The sequence below is a fragment of the Salmo trutta genome, chromosome 37 (assembly GCF_901001165.1).
Source record: "Salmo trutta chromosome 37, fSalTru1.1, whole genome shotgun sequence".
NCBI classification, from domain to species: domain Eukaryota; kingdom Metazoa; phylum Chordata; class Actinopteri; order Salmoniformes; family Salmonidae; genus Salmo; species Salmo trutta.
Window position 1 is genome coordinate 27,547,837 of NC_042993.1, and position 17,267 is coordinate 27,565,103.

Genomic DNA, 17,267 nt, shown 5'->3' on the forward strand with positions numbered 1-17,267 from the left:
AGAGGAGAGCAGCGGATCGTGCTCAGAAGGTGAAGAAAGTTGGAACGCGCTATTACGAAACACACAACGTCAAGAACAAGAACAAGAACAGAAAGATACCTACGGCGCCCAGCGAGGGCAAGAAAGCCAAGAGATTGAAGCGCTAGTCTGGGGTCCATGAGACCAAACTGGGATATTTCTAACAAATATTTATTTTAATGACCATGTCATTGTAATGAATTGTTTTAAGAATCTTGGTACCTACTCTTGGTATCTTGATGGAAAGTGATTTGGGTAAGGGGCATTGAGTAAATTAGGTTTTGATTAACCTCTTAATGCTTGACGCATTAACCTGATCCTGAGTGACCTTCAGCGAAGTGACAATGATCACTTGCGTCAAACTATTACTTAAACTCATATGGAGCTTCACTGCAAAGTGAAAGGATGAGTCTGTCATCCCCCCCCCCCCAAAAAAAGTACACTTGTACTGCATAGCCTGGGTGCCAGTCTGTATTCATTATTTTGCTAACTCCTTATGGAACTGTCAAATTTGGCACGACAATTCCATAAGGAGTTGGCTAGAGAGCAGAAACACTGGCACCCAGGATATGTACTGCACTTTTGGATGAAAAAAAAACATCAAGTGACAATTTTTATCCAAATATACATGTCATACCATAAAATAAAGAATATGAACAAATAATTTGGTTTTTTTACATTTTATTCTGCTATAGTAACACAAGGCTTTATGGTTATGAAGTAGACTTTTATTACATACTGCTGTGTTGGACCATCTGAAATCTGCTGGATATAGATCACTTGTGGAATGAAGGAATCACTTTTTTGGGGCAATGATCCCCTCCAGCTGGGCCTGTAAAGGATAAGAAATTGAAATGTTAAAAATATCTATCAAATATACATACACCAATTTGAAGGGATGTCCACATACTTTTGTATTTGGCTATTTCAGCCATACCCGCTGCTGGCAGGTGTATACGTTTGAGTACACGGCCATGCAATCTCCATACACAAACATTGGCAGTCGAATGCCCTTACTGAAGAGCTCAGTGACTTTCAACGTGGCACCGTCATAAGATGCCACCTTTCCAAGAAGTCAATTCGTCAAATTTCTGCCCTGCTAGAGTTGCCACGGTCAACTTTAAGTGCTGTTATTGTGAAGTGGAAATGTCCAGGAGCAACAACGGTTCAGCCACGAAGTGGTAGGACACACAAGCTCACAGAACGGGACTGTCGAGTGCTGGCGCATAGTTTGGAACTCCCTACCGAGTTCCAAACTGCCTCTGGAATCAACGTCAGCACAAGAACTGTTCAACGGAAGCTTCATGAAATGGGTTTTCCATGGCCAAGCAGCATCGGCTGGAGTGGTGTAAAGCTCGCCGTCATTGGACTCTCAAGCAGTGGAAATGCGTTCTCCGGAGTGATGAATCACACTTCAACAGACAAATGCCAAACAAGTCTCAATGTCCTTGAGTGGCCCAGCCGATCGAACATCTCTGGAGAGACCTGAAAATAGTTGTGCAGCAACGCTCCCCATCCAACCTGACAGAGCTTGAGAGAATCTGCAGAGAAGAATGGGAGAAACTCTCCAAATACAGATGCGCCTAGCTTGTAGCGTCATACCCAAGAGGACTTGAGGCTGTAATCGCTGCCAAAGGTGCTTCAACAAAGTACTGCGTAAAGGGTCTGAATACTTAAGTAAATGTTATTTTTTTAATATAAATTATAGCAAACATTTCTAAAAACCTGTTTTTTTGCTTTGTCATTATGGGGTATTGTGTGTAGATTGAGGGAAAACACGATTTTAGAATAAGGCTGTAACCTAACAAAATGTGGAAAAAGTCAAGGGTTCTGAATACTTTCCGAAGACACTGAAAAGTATAAACGCAATATGCAACAATTTCAAATATTTACTGAGTTATAGTTCATATAAAGAAATCAGTCAATTTAAATAAATTCATTAGGCACTAATCTATGGATTTCACATGACTGGGATAACATATGCATCTGTTGGTCACAGATTTAAAAAAAATAAAAAATAAAAAAAAGAAGTTTTTAAAAGGTAGGGGCATGGATCAGAAAACCAGTGTTTCTGGTGTGACCACCATTGGCCTTATGCAGCACGACATCTCCTTCGCGTAGAGTTGATCAGGCTGTTGATTGTGGCCTGTGGAATGTTGTCCCACTCTTCAATACCTGTGGTACAGTTTGAAACTGGGATTCATCCGTGAAGTGCACCCTTCTCCAACGTGCCAGTGGCCATCAAAGGTGAGCATTTGCCCACTGAAGTCCGTTACGACGCCGAACTGCAGTCAGGTCAACGAGCACGCAGATAAGCGGACTGTGAAGAAATTCTAAAGCTGTGCAAACCCAGTTTCATCAGCTGTCCGGTTTGCTGGATTCAGAAGATCCCGCAGGTGAAGAAGCCGAATGTGGAGGTCCTGGGCTGGCGTGGTTACACGTGGTCTACGGTTGTGAGGCCGGTTGGACGTACTGCCAAATTCTCTAAATTGTTGGTGGTGGCTTATGGTAGAGAAATATACAAGAGGAATACCTGCGCCCTGTGCAACTGGGTCCTGGACTTCCTGACGGGCCGCCCCCAGGTGGTGAGGGTAGGTAACAACATCTCCACCCCGCTGATCCTCAACACTTAGTCCCCACAAGGGTGCGTTCTCAGCCCTCTCCTGTACTCCCTGTTCACCCACGACGGTGTGGCCATGCACGCCTCCAACTCAATCATAAAGTTTGCAGACGACACTACAGTGGTAGGCTTGATTACCAACAACGACGAGACGGCCTACAGGGAGGAGGTGAGGGCCCTCGGAGTGTGGCGTCAGGAAAATAACCTCACACTCAATGTCAACAAAACAAAGGAGATGATCGTGGACTTCAGGAAATGGCAGAGGGAGCAGCCCCCTATCTACATTGACGGGACAGTAGTGGAGAGGGTGGAAAGTTCCTCGGCGTACACATCACAGACAAACTGAAATGGTCCACCCACACAGACAGCGTGGTGAAGAAGGCGCAGCAGCGCCTCTTAAAACTCAGGAGGCTGAAGAAATTCAGCTTGTCACCAAAAACAGTCAAACTTTTACAGATGCACAATCGAGAGCATCCAGTCGGGCTGTATCCCCACCTGGTACGGCAGCTGCTCCGCTCATAACTGTAAGGCTCTCCAGAGGGGAGTGAGGTCTGCACAACGCATCACCGGGTGCAAACTACCTGCCCTTCAGGACACCTACACCACCCGATGTCACAGGAAGGCCATAAAGATCATCAAGGACAACAACCACCCGAGCCACTGTCTGTTCACCCCGCTATCATTCAGAAGGCGAGGTCAGTATAGGTGCATCAAAGCGGTGACCGAGAGACAGAAGCTGTTTTTCAATCTCAAGGCCATCAGACTGTTAAACAGCCATCACTAACATCGAGTGGTTGCTGCCAACATACTGACTCAACTCTAGCCACTTTAATCATGTAAAAATTGATGTAATCAATTTATCACTAGCCACTTTATACACTGCTCAAAAAAATAAAGGGAACACTTAAACAACACAATGTAACTCCAAGTCAATCACACTTCTGTGAAATCAAACTGTCCACTTAGGAAGCAACACTGATTGACAATAAAGTTCACATGCTGTTGTGGAAATGGAATAGACAACAGGTGGGAATTATTGGCAATTAGCAAGACACCCCCAATAAAGGAGTGGTTCTGCAGGTGGTGACCACTTCTCAGTTCCTATGCTTCCTGGCTGATGTTTTGGTCACTTTTGAATGCTGGCGGTGCTTTCACTCTAGTGGTAGCATGAGACGGAGTCTACAACCCACACAAGTGGCTCAGGTAGTGCAGCTCATCCAAGATGGCACATCAATGCGAGCTGTGACAAGAAGGTTTGCTATGTCTGTCAGCGTAGTGTCCAGAACATGGAGGCGCTACCAGGAGACAGGCCAGTACATCAGGAGACGTGGAGGAGGCCGTAGGAGGGCAACAACCCAGCAGCAGGACCGCTACCTCCGCCTTTGTGCAAGGAGGAAGAGGAGGAGCACTGCCAGAGCCCTGCAAAATGACCTCCAGCAGGCCACAAATGTGCATGTGTCTGCTCAAATGGTCAGAAACAGACTCCATGAGGGTGGTATGAGGGCCCGACGTCCACAGGTGGGGGTTGTGCTTACAGCCCAACACCGTGCAGGACGTTTGGCATTTGCCAGAGAACACCAAGATTGGCAAATTCGCCACTGGCGCCCTGTGCTCTTCACAGATGAAAGCAGGTTTACACTGAGCACATGTGACAGACGTGACAGAGTCTGGAGACGCCGTGGAGAACGTTCTGCTGCCTGCAACATCCTCCAGCATGACAGGTTTGGCGGTGGGTCAGTCATGGTGTGGGGTGGCATTTCTTTGGGGGGCCGCACAGCCCTCCATGTGCTCGCCAGAGGTAGCCTGACTGCCATTAGGTATCAAGATGAGATCCTCAGACCCCTTGTGAGACCATATGCTGGTGCGGTTGGCCCTGGGTTCCTCCTAATGCAAGACAATGCTAGACCTCATGTGGCTGGAGTGTGTCAGCAGTTCCTGCAAGAGGAAGGCATTGATCCTATGGACTGGCCCGCCCGTTCCCCAGACCTGAATCCAATTGAGCACATCTGGGACATCATGTCTCGCTCCATCCACCAACGCCACGTTGCACCACAGACTGTCCAGGAGTTGGCGGATGCTTTAGTCCAGGTCTGGGAGGAGATCCCTCAGGAGACCATCTGACACCTCATCAGGAGCATGCCCAGGCGTTGTAGGGAGGTCATACACACTACTGAGCCTCATTTTGACTTGTTTTAAGGACATTACATCAAAGTTGGATCAGCCTGTAGTGTGGTTTTCCACTTTAATTTTGAGTGTGACTCCAAATCCAGACCTCCATGGGTTGATAAATTGGATTTCCATTGATTTATTTTTGTGTGATTTTGTTGTCAGCACATTCAACTATGTAAAGAAAAAAGTATTTAAGATTATTTCATTCATTCAGATCTAGGATGTGTTATTTTAGTGTTCCCTTTTATTTTTTTGAGCAGTGTATAATGCTTACATACCTTACATTACTCATCTCATATGTATATACTGTACGCTATACCATCTACTGCATCTTGCCATCTTGATGTAATTAAATGTATCACTAGCCACTTTAAACAATGCCACGTTATATAATGTTTTCATACCCTACATTACTCATCTCATATGTATATACTGTACTCTATACCATCTACTGCATCTTGCCTATGCCGTTCGGGCATCACTCATTCATATATTTTTATGTACATATTCTTATTCATTCCTTTACACTTGTGTGTGTATAAGGTAGTTGTTGTGAAATTGTTAGATTACTTGTTAGATATTACTACATGGTCGGAACTAGAAGCATAAGCATTTCGCTACACTCGCATTAACATCTGCTAACCATGTGTATGTGACAAATAAATGTGATTTGATTTGACATCAAATTCTCTGGCAACAGCTCTGGTGGACATTCTTGCAGTCAGCATGCCAATTGCACGCTCCCTCAAAAATGTTGAGGGAGCGTGTGGTCTTATTGTCCCGAGCACAAGGTGCACCTGTGTAATGATCATGCTGTTTAATCAGCTTCTTGATATGCCACACCTGTCAGGTGCATGGATTATCTTGGCAAAGGAGAAAGGCTCACTAATAGGGATGTAAACTAATTTCTGTACAACATTTGACAGAAAAGCTTTTTGTGTATGTGGAAAGTTTCTGGGATAATTTCAGCTGGTACCAACACTTTTGATGTTGCATGTATATTTTTGTAAAGTATATTTCAAATGACATCAATTGATTGATTTAATTTTAAAGACTTTCTATGAGTTAGGAAAATCCTGGCTGCCTTATTTGGCATGACAATGCACATAGGAGTTGGCAAGACCGCACAATGATGATGACTGAACGCCTTTACCTTGAGCTGCTGGTTGGTTCTCTTCAGGAACTGAATCTCCTCTGTGTGTTTCTTCTCCTCCACCTGCCGTCTCTCAGTCTCCCTCTTCTCAATGGCCTCACACTTGGCCTTCTGCTCGTTAACCTGTCTCTCCAGGTCCCGCTTCTCGTTCTCCAAATCGGAGATCTACACAAGTAGATGCAAATGAAATTCACTTTGGGGTAATAAAGGTTTTTAATCATTCAATGGTGCAGCAGTCCATTCACTTGGATTGTTTCTCTTCATTCACTCTCTTTAGCTTTATCTGTAAGATGAAGTGGTAAAAGCTGAGCGTTCTCTGACGTCATGGGCTGGGTTTAGACAGGCAGCCTAATTCTGATATTTCTTTTCACTAATTTGATCTTTTAACCAATCAGATCAACTCTGAAAAAGATCTGTGAAAATATTATATGTGATTGACCAAAAGATGCAATTAGTGGAAAAAAGACCAGAATTAGGCTGCCTGTGTAAATGCAGCCATGAGGGCTAGGAAGATGGCTCCCTCTGCTGGTCTACACTAGCTTGGTTGCTTGAAAAGTTTTCCAGTGACACTGCAGACAGGTCAAGCATTCTAAATGTAGAGGTCAATCTACAATGATGCAAAGGTCGTAAAATTCGAATTTATTTTTAGAAAAGTGTAAAATGTTTGTGTGTGACCCATTTCCTTACCCTCTTCTCCATGTCAGACTTGCCCTGCTCAGCCTGCAGGGCTTTTCTCATGCCAAAGGCCACACTGCTCTCGTACAGTGTCTGGTAAGCAGCAATGGTCATACGGATTTCGTCTCGCACACGCAACAACAGCAGTCCTCTCTCAGCACAGTTGATGGTTACCTGTCTGATCAACTCATCTACAGGCAATCAATGGCTTAGAGTTTTAAACACAAACTCACAATGCAACATTCTTTAGGACCAGTTTCCCGGACACAGATTAAACCCAGTGAAATTGATTTTTAGTTCAGAACCAGCTTGAGGCTAGCCTAATCTAGGTCCTCTTGAAAACTGGCCCAGCTTTTAGGATTTGTATCCAACACACTTTTCTACTATTACTACCGTCCATGCATCTCATCTCGTCTTGCCTTCCCCTGTCTCCTTACCGAAGCACTGGGAGTAGAGCTCCCTGCGGACTGGGCAGATGCCTGTCTCCCTAGCCTGTCTCTGCTGCAGCTTCAGATCCAGCTGCTCCTGTAGGTGCACCACGTCCATGCGGGTACACGGCGTGCTGGACACCTGCTGCACCCACAGCTGGTTGGTTTCCATCCATTCCCTGTAACAGTGGTAGAACTGAGATTAACACAGGGTTGTCAAATTTCAGGTTTTGCAAAACCAGGAATATTGGTTAATTTCCCTAAGAGGAAAAAATAGGGAGAAGGGTGTTATCAGTAAAGATGTCATGTCATACCTGGGTGGTAGGATGGCATTAAGGATCTCCTCGGTTTGCTGTTTGTTGGTATCGGCTGAGGGGGTCTTGGGTTTGGGTGGAGGTGGCACAGGGCCAGTCATGGCAGGCTGTTGGGGAGCCACTTTCAGGGGTCGTGCCTGAATTTGCAGTACACATAATTTAGATTAGAAGAACATCAATCTTCAGCCAGTTTGTTGAAGAAAAAAAAAAATGCAATTGATTGACATCTCACAGCTCACTAGGAACATTGGCATGACATTGATTTCAAAATAATGACAGTGGACATAATGTATGTTAGATACCACTACATGGATACATTTAGCTACTGTAACTAACGTTAGCAGCCAGCATTAAAACGTGTTTTGTTAACGTTATCCTACCTTTGGAGACTTCTTTTCTGTGTTTCTGCTCACCAAGACTGGGTTGTCATATTTCAGCAGAGAATCAGCCGGAGGAATCATTGTGATACTTTGATTACACTACACATAAAAAAAGTGTTTGGTTGTAGCAGGTAATGTCTCAAGGAATGTGTGTTGTTGAAATGTGAATTGAAGACGTTTAATTGTTTATTTTCACCATGGCAACTTAATTCCTTGCGCTACTCACTAACCTATCCGAGCTGCTCGAAGGCATGATTGAGTTCTTTCAAACCTTTGACGCTATGAAATGTGGAAGGAAAATTAAGTACATACATTTAAGTATAACATTGTCTAGGTGTACGACCTTATTGAAAAGATGATAGAATAGGTCTGCAATATTACAACGGAACTAAAGTGAACTAGTCCATAGTCACGGTGAAAAATATTTAAAGCGTTCTGCCGGAAGCGGAAACGCGTTTCCTTGCGCACAATAGAGAACTTTGTCAGCGTTTGCAGTGGAGTTTGTTGATCACTTTTTATACATATGTATTCGCAATGACCTCTATTTAGTCGATTTTCAACTATTGGTTAAGGTTCATAATGGAAAAAGAGAGGCGGCACAAAATGGTGGAATCTCCGGTGCGGGACTCAAAACCGAAAATCAAACAAGAGAAACACAGCCCAGCTAGGCCCCAGAGATCACGGCGCTCGAGTTCGGGGTCCAACGGCAGCCCAAGCCCACCGCCGCAGAGGAGACGAACAAGCAGGTAGCCTGATTTCATGGGTGTATAGTATTGTAGCTAGCGAACACAAATTACACCGTAGGGTTGCAAGGCCATGATGTTACACAATATCAATAATAGCAACTAGCTAGCCACTAAGCTAACGATTGAGCAAGCTAACGATTTAGCTAACTAGTAGGCGTTATTGTTGTGCTTTAGTCTTATAACCCTCAATTAGCCCTCGATCACGACTCTTGTTCCATTACATTACACAAGTCTTTAAACAAAGGCGTCTTCTATACGGCGAGTTTTGTTATGAGCACCGACGCTCAATCTGAACATTAACACGCGTCGCTGGCGGTACGGCTTTGGAAGCATGATCTTATTTTTCATATAAATATTAATACAAATAAAATAAAAAGTTAAATTGATACACGCCTTGATTGGATTAAGGTTAGTGTTTCCACACTGAAATATATCCACGTTAAAGCGCTTGTTTCTGAAGACGAGGCGACCGACCACCAGTGTAAGCATAGTTGAACCATAGCTGAATGAATCTGCAAAACTGTTAGATTGAGTGTATTTTTTTATTTATTTCTCGCTGATAAGTTCCATATGTCTTTTAAGACGTATGGAAGTGATGATTGACGTTTCTAAACGTTAACACGGTGTCAGGATTGTATTTAGTTCTTATGAGGTGGTAGTGGGCAAAGTAAATGACTGAATGCCGCCTAGTTTTCCCTCAATTAGCTAGCTCATTTAATGTTAGTTGACTGGAAACAGTGATAGCTAGCTAGAACTCAAATAAAAATGTCACAAGCACTGGATACTTTACCGTGAAATGCTTGCTTACGAGCCCTTCCCAATTATTAAAATACACAAGAATGGCCCTACCATAACCTGTACCTCAGCTCATTGACTCAATACCAGTACCCCCTGTATAGCCTCATTGTTTGATTTTGATTTGACAGTATATACAGCAAGTACCAGGTCAATGTACATAGGTACGAGCAATTTGAGGTAGATATGCACATGAGGACAGTGAAGTCGCTAGGCATCAGAATAGATTGAGTAAAATAAAGAGCAGCAGCAAATGAGTGTGTGCGTGTGTAGTTTGTATTGTCTGTGGGAGTGTCAGTGTATGTAGTCTAGTGAGTGCGTAGGGTCAATGCAGATAGTTCTGGTACCATTAACTGGCTATTGAGCAGTCTTATGGCTTGGAGCCTGTTGGCCTGAGAGCCGATGTTCCGCCTGGCAGCAGCGTGAATAGTCTGTGGCTTGAGTCTTTAGCAATTTTTCGAGCCTTCCTCTGACTGTGATGTACTGGGCTGTCTGCACCACCCTCTGAAGTGCTTTGCGGTCAAGGGCGTTGCATTTGCCATACCGAGGGGTGATGCAGCCTGTCATTATGCTCTCGATGGTACAGCTGTAGAACTTTTTGAGGGTCAGAGGTCCCTTGCCAAATCTTTCCACCCACACTCTAAGACTGTCGACCTCCCTGTAGGCTGACTCATCGGCGTCAGTGATCAGGCTTACCAGTATCGTGTTGTCAGCAAACTTGATGGTGTTGCAGTCGTGCGTGGTCATGCAGCTGCGTGGGTGAACAGGAAGTGCAGGAGGGGAATAAGCAAACACCCCTGAGTGGCCCCTGTGTTGAGGGTCAGCGTGGCAGAGTTATTGTTGCCTACACAGGATCCAGTTGCAGAGTTAGGGGTTCAGTCACTGGGTCCCCTAGCTTGGTGATGAGCTTGGAGGGGACTATGGTGTTGAATGCTGAGCTGTAGTCTGAAAAGCATACTTGCATAGTTATTTCTGCTCTTGTCCAGGTGGGAGAGGGCATTGTGAAGTGCAATTGAGATTGCGTTATCTGTGGATCTGTTTTGCGAATTAGATATCACAGTCATCCGGAAAAATGGGCTTTAAATCCACTATAATTGAGAATTTCAATAAGCATTTCTCTACGGCTGGACATGCTTTCCACCTGGCTACCCCTACCCCGGTCAACTGCCCGGCACCCTCCACAGCAACCCGCCAAAGCCCCCTCGATTTCTCCTTCACCCAAATCCAGATAGCTGATGTTCTGAAAGAGCTGCAAAATCTGGACCCATACAAATCAGCCGGGCTAGACAATCTGGACCCTCTCTTCCTAAAATTAACTGCCGACATTGTTGCAACCCCTATTACTAGCCTGTTCAACCTCTCTTTTGTATCGTCTGAGACTCCCAAAGATTGGAAAGCTGCCGTGGTCATCCCCCTCTTCAAAGGGGTTGACACTCTAGACCCAAACTGCTACAGACCTATATCTATCCTACCCTGTCTTTTTTAAGGTCTTCGAAAGCCAAGTTAACAAACAGATTACCGACCATTTTGAATCCCACCGTACCTTCTCCGCTATGCAATCTGGTTTCAGAGCTGGTCATGAGTGCACCTCAGCCACGCTCAAGGTCCTAAACGTCATCATAACCGCCATCGATAAGAGACATTACTGTGCAGCCATATTCATCGACCTGGCCAAGGATTTCGACTCTGTCAATCACCACATTCTTTTTGGCAGACTCGACAGCCTTGGTTTCTCAAATGATTGTCTCGCATGGTTTACCAACTACTTCTCTGATAGAGTTCAGTGTGTCAAATTGGAGGTCCTGTTGTCTGGACCTCTGGCAGTCACAGGGTTCAATTCTCGGGCCGACTCTTCTCTGTATACATCAATGATGTTGTTCTTGCTGCTGGTGATTCTCTGATCCACCTCTACGCAGACGACACCATTGTGAATACTTTTGGCCCCTCTTTGGACACTGTGTTAACTAACCTCCAGGCGAGTTTCAATGCCATACAACTCTCCTTCCGTGGCCTCCAACTGCTCTTAAACGCAAATAAAACTAAATGCATGCTATTCAATCGATCACTGCCCGCACCTGCTCGCTGATCTGACTTAGAATACGTGGACAACTACAAATGCCTGCGTGTCTGGTTAGACTGTAAACTCTCCTTCCAGACTCACATTAAGCATCTCCAATCCAAAATTAAATCTAGAATCGGCTTCCTATATCGCAACAAAGCATCCTTCACTCATGCTGCCAAACATACCCTCGTAAAACTGACCCTCGTAAAACTGACCGTCCTACCGATCCTCGACTTTGGTGATGTCATCTATAAAATACCCTCCAACACTCTACTCAACAAACTTGATGCAGTCTATCACAGTGCCATCCGTTTTGTCACCAAAGCCCCATACACTACCCACCATTGACCTGTACGCTCTCGTTGGTTGGCCCTCGCTTTATACTCGTCGCCAAACTCACTGGCTACAGGTTATCTACAAGTCTCTGCTAGATAAAGCCCCGCCGTATCTCAGCTCACTGGTCACCATAGCAGCACCCACTCGTAGCACGCGCTCCAGCAGGTATATCTCACTGGTCACCCCCAAAGCCAATTCCTCCTTTGGTTGTCTTTCCTTCCAGTTCTCTGCTGCCAATGACTGGAACGAACTGCAACAATCTCCCTCACTAGCTTTAAGCACCAGCTGTCAGAGCAGCTCACAGATCACTGCACCTGTACATAGATGGGCTGTTAACAGATGGGCTATCATCCCCATACTGTATTTATTTATTTATCCTGCTCCTTTGCACCCCAGTATCTCTACTTGCACATTCATCTTCTGCACATCTACCATTCCAGTGTTTAAATGCTATATTGTAATTACTTCGCCACCATGTCCTATTTATTGCCTTAACTTACCTCATTTGCAGTCACTGTATATAGACTTTTTGTTTTCTTTTGTTCTACTGTATTATTGACTGTATGTTTTGTTTGTTCCACGTGTAACTCTGTGTTGTATGTGTCAAATTGCTATGCTTTACCTTGGCCAGGTCGCAGTTGCAAATGAGAACTTGTTCTCAACTAGCCTACCTGGTTAAATAAAATAAATCTGCAAGCCCTGCCACATATCACAAGTGTCTGTACTAGCAAAACAGTCTTGTAGCCTCGCGTCTGCTTCCGACCACTTCCATATTGACCACATCACTGGTACTTCCTGTTTTGAGCTTTGGTTTGTTAACAGGAAGCAGGAGAAGGGAGTCATGGTCAGATTTGCCCGACGGATGACGAGGGAGGGCCTTGTATGTGTTTAGTCTGATTAATCAGGCAGTAATACACAGTTAATTGGTACGCAGCCCGAAACTCATGCCTCCAGAATGTTGAATAAAATTACATTTAAACATTACTGGTTGTCTGAGTGGTTTGTCCTTCATTTTCTCAATTTTACCCAACTTTTTAGAGAGCCGGTAGGTATATGGTTCGGAACAAGGTAAAGTTTGTTTTAAGGAACATTTACATGATTTTGCTGTCATTAGTTTCAGGCTGTATATACCAGTTCTGTATTACAGCCTGATTAATCAGACTAGCTATAAATGGTCAATTTACCAGTGGCACACCGGCCCAGTGCCAACTGAAAGCTACTGGTCCAAATGGAATAAATTATATACTGTCCTGGGCCAAGATGTCACAGGAAAAAGGATAATGCGTGGATAATATAAATATCAGTTGATTGTATACATATTTTGCGAGCTGAGCAAGTAGCCTATAATAACCTACACTCCATACACTAATAATTGCATTTTAACTTGACAATATAATATTTACATTGATTGTTTATAAAACCTTAATGTAATCTCAAAAGGTGTTATTCGTGGTTTTTAACAGTCAACTGATTTTATAGGGTCCTGCTATCTTTTTCTAAATTCCATTTCCCCAGTTTTGTTTTTCCCAGTTTCTGGGTTTTCCTATTTTTTTGTCTGGTTTTCACTCAAAATCTTTTTATATATAGAAAATGATAAAAAATTTGATGTTCTAAGTCCCAAACAATGATTAAACCACATCAGGAGACCAGTTTTGAGGTCTGGAAAAAATGTAGTGTTGGAGGGGGGTGTTGTTGCCTTTCAATTCAATCGCGCACCCTAGCAAGAGACAATTTGGCTAATGGTGTTTCTGTACTGTACCATGTAGCCTAAATGTGATGCCAGAGTTTGCTAAACAAATTGGGAAGTTTTTTTTTTAGTAAAGCATTTACAATTTGTTCATTCAAACAGAGCCGGATGACTGAATTGCGCATCGCAAAGATTTAACCATGACTTCGGACCAAACTTTTTAAATACCCGGTTTGCATAACTATTGTTGCCTTAGCTTTTACTGGTAGTTATCATAAGTTGAAACGTCTTCCCTGCTGCTGCTGTCGTTCTTCTGTGAGCTGCTCTACGCGACAACCTGTTGAGCTGCATCCTCTTGCTGCCCGACAGATTATTCGTCTCAACGGCTATGTGTGCGCTGCGTGTTATAAATAATGTGCCTAAAGAAGTAACAGCTTTGGGAATTTCTGTTTTTCATCAAATCTATGTCCCAGATTGAAAATAGCATTATTACAATATTTATTTTCACTGGCCCAAGCAGGCCACTGACACCGATGATTGACTCCCAAGGCCAGCGGCCATCCTGTATGTCGAAACCCCGTATTACGAATTATTTGTCACGTGTCGCTCAGAGAAGAATCCAGTAGGAGCAGTCCATTGTAGCTAGCTAGCCTTGGTGTTAAATTAACTATTGGTTTTAAAGCCTTTCCTTGTTGATTTGATTGACTAGATCGCCACCCAGGGCAAAAGGTCATTCGCCAGGTAGAAGGGCGTTGGGAAGACGAGACAGATCGCCCAAAAACACCGGCAGGAGCCGAAGCTCTCCCCGCGGTGCCGATGTCAAAATAAAGCGGGTGATTCTGTCTCTACTTATGAGTAAATGTAACAATTGGGGAAATGCATTCATGTAAAACATTTAATGCAGCAAATATGTTCTTTCATTATTAACACTTTACCAAGTAATTTTGACTCGGGAATTAGGCTAATGCTCTTGTCCCACTGTCTCCCCAATAGGAGCAGGGTGACCACCGCGGTGCTGACCGAGGTGCCGATGACCATAGAAGGCGTGACCGCAACAACATGCCAGAGCCCTCGGAGCCACCAGTGCGGCGAAGTAGGTGGGAGCAGGCTGACGGACACGGAGAGTCTGACAGACCCAGGGAGAGAAAACGAGGAGAGAGAGAGCGGGGTGGAGGTGGGGACAGGCCCAGAGAGCGAGAATCCCGCTCCTTCCAGGAGCAGCAGGCAGAGAGACAGCAGCATGACAATCAACGACGGGACAACCGGCACCGGTTTGAGGAGAACAATGACGAGCGACAAGCTTTCGGACAAGGTACCCAAGAGGGGGGCGAGGGCAAAGACAGCCCCCCAGTCGATAAAGAGAAGCCCAACTTTGAACTGTCTGGTGCGCTCACGGAAGATACCAACACGTTCAGGGGGGAAGTGATCAAGTACAACGAGCCCCCCGAGGCTCGCATCCCCAAGCGCAGGTGGCGACTGTACCCCTTCAAGAACGATGAGCAGCTCCCGGTCATGTACGTCCACAGGCAGAGTGCCTACCTGATGGGGCGGCAGAGGAAGATTGCTGATATCCCCATCGACCACCCCTCCTGCTCCAAACAGCACGCTGTGTTCCAGTACAGGTGAGATCTGACAATCACTTGGTTGCTCAAATCAGGCCCTCGGGATGACATTAGTTTAGTTGCTAATCCTTCGAAAATGGTCTCTGTTTTGAAATTGTAATTTTCCTGCTTACATAATTTCCCAACATTTTGTTGAGGTCTGACGCTTTTGACATTTGGTTAATGTAGTTCTGTTGTGTTTATGTGATTTCAATCTCTAGGTTGGGACACTTTCAAGCTCTGGGTAATGTAGTTCTTTCTGTGTCTGCTGATTTCCAGGTTGGTGGAGTTCACGCGTTCGGATGGAACTGGCGGGCGGCGGGTGAAGCCCTACATCATTGACCTAGGTTCGGGCAATGGCACCTACCTGAACAACCAGCGCATTGAGGCGCAGCGCTACTACGAGCTCAAGGAGAAGGACGTGCTCAAGTTTGGCTTCAGTAGCCGCGAGTACGTCCTGCTGCATGAGTTTTCCGACACAGCCGAAGTGGACGCCAGGGCGGAGGAAGATGACGAGGGCCTGGATGAGTGAATGCAAGACCTCCGAGCCTTTTCGAATAGTTGGGACATGCGTCCTTTCGTCCTGCTTTCCTTTTTGAAGTAATTACAGAGCTTAAATGGTTGGATTGTTGAAAATAGTAGGATTTTGCTTTGTAAATATGTTCTTACCTCAGGGAAACAAGGAAGGAAATGTGCGTTCTTTCAAGTATTCTGACAGGGCCACGGATTATTCCAGTCAAGTGTATTGTTGGAAAATAATGTTCACTGATGCCTACCACCTGTTGGCCATCTCCTTAACACGGATGGAACAATGAACTGAACCCATGGCGTGTTGGGTTAAGCAGCTTTCAGGGTTAACGGAACAAATAAATAAAAAAAAGTGGTAGGAGAAGTCTTTGTGGTCTCTAATTGGCGGTCATAAAAACCTGCTTTAACCTGCAGTAACAGGTCTCAGTACTCTCTATTCTCAGGACATTAGCTTAAGATCAGTCGTGTGGTTGAGTCCCCCCCATATCTGACTGCTTATGTTCAACACAAGTGCTCAATGCCAGAAAGAAGTTACTTTACAAAAAATTATTTTTATTATATTTTTGGAATAGAACATTGAATACAAATTAGTATATTGCTGAAGGCTAGCCTATGTCCAGACCTTAACTGTAAATACACTGGATGTATTGAATGTGAACGCTGGATTCATCATATAGTGTATTTGAGCGTTGCAACAAGGAGTAAAGACAGCATACGCGTGTATGTATCTGCTTTAAATGTGTGCTGCTTTTGACGTAGGAAAAAATGTGTCGCAGTGTATTCTCGTTTACTCAGTCTTTACCACCGAATTGACTGTAGGCTATGGAGGTTTCTGGAGAAAACTCATACCACACTGTACAGCATGACTATTCCCACAACAAAGACAATTTTGTTTTTTACTTTTTTGAACACCATTTGCATTGTAGTTCCATTTTAGATATTTTGTATTGTACATAAAGGTTGTGAACGACTCTTAGTTTTGTTGATATTTGTTCGCCATAACCTTGATGCTTAATGTATGTTCAAGTAAACCATCGTAACCACACAGTAAGCCACATCAAGTTATAAACCAGATGTAAATTTCGCAGGCTCTACAGACTAATGTACCCAAAATTCTGGTAACCACAGTTATTTCAGTTTATTTAGCCTTGCCTGCAGTCCTATGCCGCGCTGCTTTGGGTGAGTAATGTTTTCTCATTTCCGTCATATCGTCAGTAATAGTATCACGTAGACCCCACAAACTTAACTCTGGACCTCAAAGCCAGTTACACTGCATTTTTATTTTTTTCCCCCCAGGTACTAGATTTAGACCTGGGACACCAGGTGTGTACATTTAATTATCAGGTAGAACTGAGAACCAGCAGGCTCTGGACCTCGTAGGTTAATTAAGAGTTGAATACCCCAGGTGGTTCTCAAATAGTGGGCCACAGAGCTACTGCCAGATAAAAAAAATTACATGAATATTGCTAACCACAGCAAATTTAACATATTTTGGCCAAAGACTGGTATCTGTCGAGTAAGTTTAGAGGGTGTAATGCAATACAATGTAATGTAATAATAAAAAAGCTAGATGTAACATTTTTGTATTGTAATTTCATGAAAGTCCTTAAATGTCCTTAATTTATACAGTGATAATATATTTCCCAAATAATGTTATTGGGGGCACACACAACTGCATTCTAATGGTGCAGCCTTATTGGTCAACAAAAGACGAACTGTCTCTTGTCAAATTGACTGGGGACAGCAAACGTCAAA

General features: G+C 44.2%; 3 protein-coding genes across 3 annotated transcripts in view; 2 read left to right on the forward strand and 1 right to left on the reverse strand.

The window, feature by feature from the left end:
• Positions 1–682, forward strand: part of LOC115177191 (nucleolar GTP-binding protein 2) — a 29,266-nt gene extending 28,584 nt beyond the window's left edge. The window contains exon 16 of the mRNA XM_029737755.1: positions 3–682. Coding sequence (XP_029593615.1) covers positions 3–146 — 144 coding nt within the window. The 3' untranslated portion in view covers positions 147–682. The remainder of the gene's footprint in view (positions 1–2) is intronic.
• Positions 683–8,131, reverse strand: dnali1 (dynein, axonemal, light intermediate chain 1). Its single transcript, XM_029737758.1, has 7 exons — positions 7,988–8,131; positions 7,758–7,856; positions 7,378–7,514; positions 7,073–7,242; positions 6,648–6,826; positions 5,961–6,125; positions 683–850 (listed from the first exon to the last, which is right to left on the reverse strand). Exons 2-7 carry the CDS (start codon positions 7,836–7,838, stop codon positions 815–817), a joined length of 768 nt encoding a protein of 255 aa, XP_029593618.1. The 5' UTR covers positions 7,839–7,856; positions 7,988–8,131; the 3' UTR covers positions 683–814.
• Positions 8,132–8,205: 74 nt separating this feature from the next.
• LOC115177192 (smad nuclear-interacting protein 1) lies at positions 8,206–17,088 on the forward strand. Its single transcript, XM_029737756.1, has 4 exons — positions 8,206–8,503; positions 14,093–14,216; positions 14,377–15,005; positions 15,264–17,088. The coding sequence occupies exons 1-4, from the start codon at positions 8,337–8,339 to the stop codon at positions 15,514–15,516; spliced, it is 1,173 nt and encodes a 390-aa protein (XP_029593616.1). The 5' UTR covers positions 8,206–8,336; the 3' UTR covers positions 15,517–17,088.
• Positions 17,089–17,267: the final 179 nt, after the last annotated feature.

What these genes read in the sequence shown, in the direction of transcription:
- dnali1 (XM_029737758.1), bottom strand. Translation starts at nt 7,838, where the DNA reads ATGATTCCTCCGGCTGATTCTCTGCTGAAATATGACAACCCAGTCTTG. An exon ending in CAGAAAAGAAGTCTCCAAAG is followed by an intron (nt 7,515 to 7,757) that starts GTAGGATAACGT and finishes CTGCAAATTCAG; the next exon opens with GCACGACCCCTGAAAGTGGC. An exon ending in GAACCAACCAGCAGCTCAAG is followed by an intron (nt 851 to 5,960) that starts GTAAAGGCGTTC and finishes TATCCTTTACAG; the next exon opens with GCCCAGCTGGAGGGGATCAT.
- LOC115177192 (XM_029737756.1), top strand. Translation starts at nt 8,337, where the DNA reads ATGGAAAAAGAGAGGCGGCACAAAATGGTGGAATCTCCGGTGCGGGAC. An exon ending in CCGATGTCAAAATAAAGCGG is followed by an intron (nt 14,217 to 14,376) that starts GTGATTCTGTCT and finishes TCTCCCCAATAG; the next exon opens with GAGCAGGGTGACCACCGCGG. An exon ending in CACGCTGTGTTCCAGTACAG is followed by an intron (nt 15,006 to 15,263) that starts GTGAGATCTGAC and finishes GCTGATTTCCAG; the next exon opens with GTTGGTGGAGTTCACGCGTT.